The sequence below is a fragment of the Coenobita brevimanus genome, chromosome 79 (genome assembly GCF_032717465.1).
Source record: "Coenobita brevimanus isolate Jiangsu-jjx chromosome 79, ASM3271746v2, whole genome shotgun sequence".
Lineage (NCBI taxonomy): Eukaryota > Metazoa > Arthropoda > Malacostraca > Decapoda > Coenobitidae > Coenobita > Coenobita brevimanus.
The window spans coordinates 24,800,664-24,812,078 of NC_137032.1; the positions used below are offsets into that span (position 1 = coordinate 24,800,664).

The window sequence follows — 11,415 nt, forward strand, 5'->3', positions numbered from 1 at the left end:
GTGCTGTTAACACTTCTGTTACGACAGGTTTCCCTAAAACTGAATAAAATCGTCTGGCCGTTGTAATAAGAAAATAGTAGAGGTGTCACCACACTACAGATATCAAATAAATGTTCATATTTTATTTTCATCCAAATATATCTTTCCCTGATGGTTTGTCATCTTACTTGTCGGCTGCAGGCGTCTCTAACATAATATCTTCCTTTGAGGCTTGTTTTTCAGTATCTCATTTCTGTCACCTCAGTCAGTGCTGGAGGTAGATGACGTCATGTAGTGACACCGATACGACCGAGCGGTAGAGGTGCCCTTTATACAAAAGTGCCTCAGTACCTTACCTATCCTCTGAATGGAGGATGGCGGATTTCAGAAGGCAGCTCTAGGCACACTGGGCTCGCGTTCAGATGTGCCTGGATTTGCAACTAATACTACTTCTATCTCCTCAGACTGATGACATAGATATTAGGGTAGGTTCCCCTCACAGGAATCACCTTGTCGTGACGGGGGGCTTGCATACCCCGTAAATCTGGTGGGCCATACCAGCGGGGAGAGACCTCCCCCCCCCCCTTCCGACTCAGCAGGAATATATTGAATATAATTAAAATCTGGCGGCGCAACTCTCAGGGTTATATGCCGGACTTAGCAGGAGAACAGGGTTATCAATGCTGGAGAAGCCAATGCTGAGAAGTCAAAATAAGGGCTCCCAGGTCCACTGCCTTGTGGATTACCCTTGGATGGGTTAAGGCTACGGGTGCAAACTCTGGACGGAAAATCCGACCGTGGAGTCCCACGGAGGGCGGGAGTCAACAAATAGAGCTCTCGGCAGATTCCTGCAACCATACTAAGTAGATGGTCGTCATGAATCTTCATACCAACATCACCAGGCTGAGAAGGACCAAGCCATGTGGTGCCAAGAACTGTGCAGTGTGCAACCTCACCATCACATCAAATCCATTCACTGTGCAAGCCCACTGCTCTTCTCACGCCCCATATCATACTTTCATCAAAATCAAAGGTCATGGCGACAGGATAGGGTGACAGTGACAGGAGTACTGTAGACTGTAGCACCAGTCGAGCAGGGCAGTATGCCCAAGGTGGATGGAAAGCTGATCCCAGGGAGAGCTGGAGCTTCCGTTTTATCAGGACTAGCTCCTGACTATCTCCCTTTGCTGAATTTTTTCAGTGTTTCAATAATACAAAGAGTAGGCCAGCATGCTCTCCAGTACAAGTTCCTCTTACTGTCAACACCAAACTACATACACATTACACACTACGCATCCTATCTAAATTAGCGAAATGGCATCTCAACATCAAGCCTTGGAGTCCTCGAGGGTAGGGGGGGGAACCATTAATGCCCCCACTATCTGCCCTTTGCTCGGTGACGACCCTGCGAGATGCCTGGAACAACTTTCTTATTCACTTCTTCATTTCTGAAACATTAGTGGCCTTTCCTCTAAATTTCTATCTGTTAGCACCACCTCTCCTCCCCTAAACCTCAAATTCTTTTCCTAACTGAGACTCAGTTGTCTGAGGCATCTGATAACAAACCCTTCTTCGTATCCTCCTACTTTCTTTATATTCATTTCAATGCCAAAGGTGGCTGTTGTGCATATGTATGCAATGATATACCTTGCTTTCGCGTTCCGGAACTTGAATCTTTAAATTTCTATACTCTCTGGCTTCGGCTTTCCTGTCATTCTCTGATAAAATATATCTGTGCTGTTTACGTATCTCCAAATTCTACTGACTATAACAAATTCTTCAATTACCTTACTTCACAGATGGATTACATTCTAACCATTTCTCCTTTCTCTGAAATCTCCATCCTAGGAGATTTCAATGTTCACTACCGCCTTGGCTATCTTCTACTTTCCCTGATCCATCTGGTGAACAAGCCTACATCTTTTCTATCCTTAATGACTTAGAGCAGCTTGTACAGCACCGTACTCATATCCCTGACTGCCTTAGAGAGAGTTCCAACATACTTGACCTCTTCCTTACATCTAATCCTTCTGCTTATGCTGTTGATCTTTTCTTTCCTTGGGCTCCTCCGATCACAACCTTATCACCTTGACCTTTCCTTTTGCTTTAGTTTGGCCTGTGGATCCTCCAAAGAAACGTCAGTTGTGGCACTTTGGAGCCACTGATTGGGAGGCCCTCAGGCAGTATTACTTTGATTCTCCCTGGAATTATTATTGTTTCCGTGGCTGAGAGTCATCTGAGTGTGCCATGCATATTATGGAGGTTATTCTCTCAGGCATGGAAGCATAACATTCCTTTCTCATATTCTTTGACTAATGCAAAAAATCCTTGGTTTTATCACACTTGTTCTAATGCTGTCCACAACAAGGAGAATGCCTACAGAAGGTACCAGAACCAATTCACTCCTGAATCTCATCTCTTTTATGTTTCTGCCCGGAATCGTGCTAAATCTGTTCTTCACTCTGCTAAAAATAATTTCATCTGTACTAATTTTTTTTTTTTTTTTTTTAAATAACAGAACGGAGGAAGGAAAAACAAATGGAGAAAAAAAATAATCCATACACCAGATTACTGGTGTCCTCTGTTCATAAAATATCTGTAACAGTTAGACTTGAACAGTTGTAGGTTGAAATTTGGAGGAAAACAACTCTGGGGAAGCGAGTTCCAGAGAGATGCAGTTCGGGGAATGAAAGAATTCTGATAGGCAGAAGTTCTGCAATGTGGTTGAGTGACATTCCAGTCATGAGCGCTACCAGATGCCCGTGTAGCACGAGGGAAGGCATGGAGAGGTGGCACCATGGACGCAACTTCGTCAGAACATTTGCCAAAAAAATATCTGTAAAATAATGCAAGGGAGGCAACATTCCTTCTTACTTGCAGGGGAGGTAGTTTATATGTAATGGCAGGGTTGTTAATGATTCTAACAGCTTTATTCTGAATTTTGTCTAGTTGTCTTAATGCAACCTCTCCACAACCATTCCACAAGGGTGAGCAATATTCAAGCTGAGAGCGCACATGACTCTTATAAATTATAGCTAACTGCTCATCGGCGAAGAAGTTATGGACTCTGTACAATAATCCAAGTTTCTTTGAGGCGGTTTTAGCAAGTGATCTGACATGAGAGGTCCAGCTGAGGGCACTGTTAAGTGAGACACCAAGAATTTCAATACTTTTGGAGATGGGAATATTAGTAGCACTGAAGGTAATGTACGAATCTGGCAATATCTGTCTATTAGTAAACTGTACTGTATATATTTAGTTTTACTAGCATTAAAAGAGACAAGGTTGTTTTGTCCCCATTCACTGATTGTAGATAGATCTTGATTTATGGAGATGGCTGTATTGAGTTGAGAGGTAGAGATATTAGACTTTGTAAATGGATGTCTGAGTGTGAATGAACTATGTAGTGTTGAGTCATCTGCATATGAGTGAATGGGATGCTCTGAACTCTCCAACTCAAACTGCACCTTGCCAGAAATCTCTAACATCTTTACCTCATCATCCTTCCCTCTTCATCCTGATGGATCTATAGCTATTTCCTCTACTGATAAAACAGAACTCATCGCTCAGACTCTGTCTCCAGTGTCACCTTAGACAATTCTGGTGCTGTTCCTCATGGCTGACATTAACATTTCTTCAATTGATGTATTTTTGCCATCAGTGGCCTCAATACTAAGAAGGCATATGGGCCCGATGAGGTCCCTCCTGTTGTCCTCAAGAACTGTGCTTCTGTGCTTTCACCCTGCATAGGTAAACACTTTTCCAATTGTCTATCAGCTTGTACCTATTCTTCTTACTGGAAGTTTGCTCTCATTCAGCCAGTCCCAAAGAAGGATGACCATTCCCAACCCTCTAACTATCACCCAATTGCTTTAACATCCTGTATTTCAAAAGTTTTTGAGTCTATTCTTAATAAAAAAAAAAAATTAAAGCATCTTTCCTGTCACAACCTTCTTTCCGATGGTCAGTATGCTTTTTGTCAGGAACGCTCCACTGGTGGTCTTCTCACCTACCTTTCAGACTCCTAGTCCTCCTCCTTTCGGTACTTTCACGAAAGCTTTGCCATTGCACTCAACATCTCAAAGCCTTTCGATCGAATCTGGCATAAATCTTTATTTTGCAAACTGCCCCTTTTCAGTCTCTATCCTTCTATGTGTGCCTTCATCTATAGCTTCCTTTCTGGTCGTTCTATAGCCACTGCTGTAGACAGCCACCATTCTTCTCCTAGAGCTATCAATAGTGGTGTTCCTCAGGGCTTTGTCTGTCTTTTGTTCATCAATGACCTTCTAAGCTGTACATCTAACTCTGTCCACTCATACGCTGATGACTCCACCCTTCACCTTTCAATTCGCATCCCACAGCATCCATCTCAGCAGTTACTTCAACAAACAAGAGATGAGGCTATGGCACACCTAATGTCTGACTTGGGTCCTATTTCTGATTGGGGTAAAGGTATACATGTTGTTTTTAATGCATCAAAAACTTAGTTCTTATATATATCAACCCGACAAAATCTTCCATAGGAGTACCCTCAATATTTTTTACAATATCCAGCTCAATCCTGCATCATCTTTAAATATACTTGGGTTTTCATAATGTATCTTGGAAAGAACATATTACTTCTCTTGTAAAATCTGCTTCCAAAAGATTAGATGTGCTCAGCTGACGCCATGCCTTCTATATCCCTGGACTGTTGTTGACTTTATACACTGGTTTTATTCGTCCCTGCATAGAGTACAACTCTCATATGTGGGGAGGCTCCCCACATACAGCTCTTATCAACAAGGTGGAGTCAAAGGCTTTTCGTCTTATCAACTCTCCTCCTCTTACTAGCTCCCTTGAACCTCTGTATCTTCGCCGTACTGTTGGATCTTTATCTCTTTTCTATAGCTACTTCAATGGTCACTGCTCATCTGAATTGTCTGCCTGCGTCCTTCCTCTGCTACGGCAGGTGAAGGGCATCTGTCTAGCAACAAACCCTCATAATTTTTCTGTCCAACTCTAATGCAAGAGTAACCATTACCCCCGGTCCTTCATGTATGCAACAGGTCAGCTCTAGAACTGTCTGCCCCTGTCTGTATGTTCTACTGCCTCAAATCTCCAGTCTTTCAAATAAGGTGTGTCCAGGCATCTCGAAATGAACAGTTCCTGAATTTGGCGTTGTTATCTTGTTTTTTCTATTTCTTGGGGAGAACAATTTACAGGCTCCTGGCCTTTGGTTCCTTCTTCCTTGCACAAAAAAGATCATGGATGTGGCTGGAAGTTTCTTGCTTGAGTCCTGTGCATAGGAGGCAGTTGCCCAGTGGTTGCTGGCATGATGGCATAGGAGGTGTCGTGGATTTCGGGTTTAAATATTCCCGCCCACGACAGCACATTTTTGTAAATAGTTTTCTGTACTTTATAATTGGGTAAAATATTATTTATCGCTAGAGATAAATCTGGTCATGGAGAAAACAACGTATTTAGTTATATTGATTCAGTATGTTAAGTTTCATTTGATTTAATTCGTGCACGAAGCTGCTCGAAGCTGATCAGTTCTCTCCTTGCCATCAGACTAGCCAGTTCTCTCCCTGCTACCAGAGAGTGTAGTTCTCTCCTTGCCACCAGCTAGTACAGACGTGCCTTAAGCATTCTCCAAGAATTATCCATCTCTCTCTGCATTTATTACCGTCAACACCACAGCTAAGTACTCAGGATATTTATTAGGCCTAGCATATTTATACTGAGTACTGATCAAAACGCCATATTCACATACCGTTTATTATAATGGTAAGTTGTTGTTTTGCTATGTTAGTTTGCAATTAAAACCCCCTACAGTGAAAATAACTAACATAAATTTGGTCCCGTGACCAGGATTATATCTGGTGATAAAGAATAGGGGGTTGCGGGTGTGAGAGCCGAGCATTGTTTGTGCTGTGTCTGCAAACAACCATATGTTGCGTGGGGCACCAGGGGAGGCTGCTCGTGGTTGGGGGGTGTCGGGGTAGAGTTTGAACTGTCCCCAGTAGATTATCCGTCCCCTTTGAAGAAAGTAGCCTTCTTTGGGCATTCGTATAACCAGAGATTCCCACTAGGTCGTCCGGTGCAGTATCCAGACGATGCTCCGGCCTTTTATGTCCGCAAGTTTGGCGTCCCTGGATACACCAGGGAACCAAAGTGTGTTGGATGGCCTTCTGAAAAGAGCGTGTTGCTTTCTTGGGCAACAAGCTCTTAGTGAGGGGGTTTAGGATTTGATCTCCCGGACTGCCTAACATACTACCCTCACAGGGGCTTTACAAACTTATGTCAAAATTTTAATATAGAAATTCGGCTTTGTTTTATTTCATTTTATTTATTTGGATTCGCCCAAGAAAGAGTACATTCAACTTGAAATTCTGGATTGTTGTCATCTGCTTTCACTTAATTGCCTATAATTACAATGGATAAGATAAAATCATTAAAGAGGCTTAGAGCTGCCAAAAAGGGAGCAGTCACAAAACTGACCGCTAACTTAACAGAATTTATAGAACATGCCGCAACCGTTCACGACATCAAAAGAATGAAGGTAACGGTTGAGAAAATCCTCGCTGAGATCGAGTCTTACAATCAGGAGTTGTATGAATTATATCCTGATGAAGACCTAGAAGAAGAAGTGGTCAGTAATACGGAATATGTTAATAAGGTCAACAGACACTTGATAGAACTAGAGAGTGCTCTAGAATTACCTGCCAAGGACTCGGTAGTAAAAGAACGGGCAGAGAGTCGGAAAGCAATGGGAATTAAATTACCGTCTCTGAAATTGCCAGTATTTGAAGGTGATCCCATACAGTGGCTGGGTTTTTGGGAGCTATTTGACTGCAGTGTGCACTCCCAAACAGATCTGACAGACATCCAGAAATTTACATATCTTAAGGGACAGTTAAGTGGTGAAGCACTCCGAATTATTAGAATTAATACCTACGATCAAGAAGATCTCATAAAGGCTGCTCACATTGCTAAATTATGTAATTTACCTCCTCCACCTCATGAAGTGAATGAACTACAGTAAAGGACTTTTCTGCATCATCTGAATGTGCTTTAGAATCACTACGTACAATGGGAGTGACTGTGAGTGAAATTTGTGCTGTTTTACTCCATAATAAACTCCCTGGTACACTTTCGGAAGTGATCAAACGTGAACTTAAAGTGAAGTGGTTGGATGTAGATGATTATGTTCGTGTGTTAAAGACGGAGGTATGTAACATCGAAAGTAGACAGAATCCCTTAGAACATTTGGGTGCGACCGCTACGGCAGCATATGCAGTGAAGAAAGTGAAACACGCTGAACCTATGCAGAGGAATGGATGTAAATTGTTTTAAACCAGGATTTTTTTGGGCTAAGTGTACAAAGTATAAAATAAAAAGGGCAAAATTAAAGAGAGCAAAGCAATTGAGGCTGTGTGTCGGGTGTTTGTCGGCAGAACATGGTAGTCAGGGTTGTACAAATCCCAAAGTAAGGCCATGTCGATATTGCCAGCAGAAACACTACAACTATTTGTGTCCGACTGGTCGTTCTGAACCCCATGAACAAACAGTAACCCAAGAACCAACAGTGACGATGGCTGTGGCTTCGAGTCGTAATGCAGTGTTGTTGCCAACGATTCAGATCCCATTGGTTACTCAAACGGGCCAGCAGAACAAGGTTAGGGCCTTATTAGATCAATGCTCACAACGTACCTTTGTTCTAAGATCAAATTTAACAAACTTGAAGGTAAACAAGATGAGAAAGGAACGGTTACAACTGCAAGGATTTACTGGCTCTAGGGGTAGTGATCAGTATGAGGTAGTGGAGTTGTTTTACCGCCATCGTAGAAAGGTGCGCAAGTTGAGGGCGGTGGTTGTAGACAAAGTACCTAACTATAAGCCAGGGAAGGGGCTGCAACATAATGTGCGGGATCTGAAGGCTCGAGGCTACAAGTTAGCAGATCCAAGTGTCACTAGTGGGGATATAGTCAAACTGCTGATTGGGGCGGACTTTTATTATCACTTTGTACACGCTGGCTATATAAGGGAAGGAGGCATAATTTTGTTATCCACAATTTATGGTTATACACTGAGTGGCACTTATCGGTCGGAGGAAGAAGGTACTCAAGTAGAGCTGGTAACTGTTCTGAAACTGACAGTAGATCCGATAATGGAGTTAGCAAATATTGATGGCTGGAACACTACTCCAGAAATCAAGGATCTGACAGCTCTATGGGACTTAGATCACATATGTATTAGTCCCAGTGAGACCGATAAGAAGGAAGAGAAGGTATTAGGTAACTTCTATGAAACGGTGCAATACTCCAAAGAACAGGGACAATATGTTGTGGAATTACCATGGAAAGAAAACGTTGATAAGTTGCCTGATAATTTCAAGTTAGCCTTAGGCAGATTAAGAGGTTTGCAGCATAAATTCATAAAGGATCCCAACTATTGCAAACAGTATAGTAAAGTCATCCAGGATCAGTTAGAAAGAGCATTCATAGAAAAGGTGGAGGACAAGTCTGGTAGGACATCCTGTACACTGTCTAGCTCATCATGGTGTCACTAAAGATAGCCTAACAACACCAATTAGAGTAGTGTTTGATTGTTCAGCTAGAGAGCATGAGAGGGCATATAGTCTGAATGACCGCTTACACGCGGGCCCATCTTTGGTTAATGACCTCGCACAAATATTGTTGCGCTTTCGGTGTCATCATTTTGCCTGGGTGAGTGACATTGAGAAGGCATTTCTTATGGTGGGGTTATCTGAAAGGAATAGGGATGCCACTAGATTTCTTTGGCCTATTGAACCTGTAAATCTAAATAGCCCTTACATGATATATAGGTTCAAGGCAGTGCTGTTTGGAGCCACTTGTTCCCAATTCCTCTTGACTGCCACCATACAGAAATATTTATCAGTGGTTCAGGAGGATAAAGCCTTGATTGATAAATTAAGGAAAGGGTTGTATATTGACAATTTGCAAGGAACCAAGGAAGATGAGGATGCTTTACAACAATTGTGTTGGGATGCCCTGAGAGTATTTTCAAGTGCCAATTTGTCCTTAAGAGAGTGGGTAACAAACAGTGTGAATTTGCGAAAGCTACTCCACCTAAAGGGTTTGGCTTCTGAAGTTCAGGACAAGGTAAAAGTACTTGGCACTGTTTGGCTAACTGATATGGATATGTTACATGTGAGGGGACACGAAAGCAGACTCACAGTATTGACGAAACGTGAGTTGTTGAGCATAACTGCAGGTGTGTTTGACCCTCTGGGAGTATTATTGCCGGTGACCATCCGTGCAAGAAAATTTGTGCAAGATCTATGACGTATTGAATGTGGGTGGGATGTTCCCATACCGAAAGATAAGGAAGCTGAATGGCAGGGGATATATGAGGATATGATTAACAGTACCAGTATTGTATTTCCCCGCCAAGTCTCTGATAGTAATAAGGTCACGCTGCATCTATTTAGCGACGCAAGCACCACTGCTTATGGTGTAGCAGCCTACTTAATTAGTGAGGGAAGTAGTAGATTAGCTATGGCAAAGGCCAAAGTAGCACCCATTAAACCCCTCACTATACCAAAATTAGAACTAACTGCTGTCATGCTAGCAGCTCGTCTCGCCAAGTATATTTCTGAGGCCTATGCGGACGAGTTAAGCATAGAAAAAATATACCTCTGGACGGACAGCCAGATAACCCTATACTGGTTGTATTGTAAAAAACTGTTGCCTGTATATGTTCAGAACAGAATTGACAAAGGCATTAGTCCCTGATGCTGAATTTCGTTGTGTCTACAAAGGACAACCCCAGTGATATGGTTTCCAGAGGGAAGTCACATGCGTCCTTAATAAGTTCTTCTTTGTGGTGGGGAGGGCCCACATGGCTACCTCACCAAAAAATGTGGCCGGAAAATGGTCCATTTGAGGAAGTTGGGGACGTCACCATGGGTTGTCTCCTCGAAGAGACCCTGTCATTGCCAGTATCGGTAACCCTTCCTGCCATATTGAATTGGGACCGATATGGTTCTTATGTGAAGACAAGGCATGTGATGGCGTGGGTATTGAGACTTATCAAGACGCTGAAAGATAGGAGACAAAGAACACATGAGGCAATGCCGGCTTATTTGACAGTGCCGGAAATAAGGACAGCAGAATCAGTAATGATTAAGTTAGCTCAAATGGAAGAGTACCCTGAGGATTACCATTATTTATCCACTGGAAAGGGCACACCAAGTAATGTTGTGAAGCAGTTAGGCCTCTATATGGAAGGTGGGCTGTTGCGTTGTAAGGGTAGGTTACAGTTGTCGGACTTAAAGGAGGAAGCTAAGTACCCTATCCTAATACGTAGTAAACATAGGTTAGCAGCTCTCCTTTATGAGTACTGCCACAAGGTGTGTAGCCATAGTGGAGTAAGTTATGTTGTAAGTTACATAAGACAAAGATTTTGGATTCCTAGGATCAGACAAGTTGTAAAGAAGGTTTTAAGGAAATGTATAACCTGTAAAAGGTTACAAGGTGCCCCATATAGTGCTGTACAGGCTCCGCCATTACCCTACTTTAGGGTTCAGGAAGTAAACCCATTTCAAGTAACAGGAGTAGACTACACAGGTGCTCTACCCATTAAAGAAAAGGGTATCATAGGAAAATTATATGTAGTCTTGTTTACCTGTGCAGTTACTCGGGCTATACACATGGAGACGGTGTCAAACCTCTCGAGTCCTTCATTCATGCCTTCCGTCAGTTCTGTAGCAGGAGATGCTTCCCTGAACTCATAATTAGTGATAATGTCACTACATTAATCAGTGGAGCCAGTGTGTTGAGGGAGTTAAAAAATGATCCAAGGTTACAGAGTGAATTGGTAAAGGTAAATTGAGTGTCGGTTCATACCAGCCAGGGCGCCATGGTTCGGTGCCATCTGGGAAAGAGTGATGGGTATCCTAAAGGCTGGCCTGAGAAAGGTATTGGGTCGAGCTTTAGTAACCCGTGAAGAACTGGATACTGTATTATTGGAACTTGAGGCCACAGTCAATGACCGTCCACTTGGATATACATACGGTGACCTTGAAGAGCCACTCCCTATTACTCCTTCACAACTTATTAATGGGAGGCGTCTTAGACAATTCCCGAAACAGGAAGTCAGGGATGATGATCTCACGGACATCACCTGGCGGACTAATTCGGGGATAAACAGACGTCTCCTATATGTGACAAAGATTTCACGAGATCTGTGGAGATGGACCACTGACTACCTAATATCTCTCAGGGAGCAACACCGTCAATTGGCATACAAGAGGGGGAAGGCAGCACCACAAGTTGGGGATGTCGTTCTGATACACGACGATGGACCTCGACTTCTCTGGTGACTAGGTCGGGTTACCAAATTGTTATATGGTCCTGATCAAGAATGTAGGGTAGTACAGCTAAGGACAAGCGCTGGTTTGACCACGAG

General features: G+C 42.9%; 1 protein-coding gene across 1 annotated transcript; it reads left to right on the plus strand.

The window, feature by feature from the left end:
• Positions 1 to 7,555: 7,555 nt before the first annotated feature.
• LOC145409061 (uncharacterized) lies at positions 7,556 to 8,533 on the plus strand. The gene has a single exon (XM_080279613.1). It carries the CDS (start codon positions 7,556 to 7,558, stop codon positions 8,531 to 8,533), a length of 978 nt encoding a protein of 325 aa, XP_080135739.1.
• Positions 8,534 to 11,415: the final 2,882 nt, after the last annotated feature.

Coding starts and splice junctions, on each gene's coding strand:
- LOC145409061 (XM_080279613.1), top strand. CDS start 7,556: ATGGCTGTGGCTTCGAGTCGTAATGCAGTGTTGTTGCCAACGATTCAG.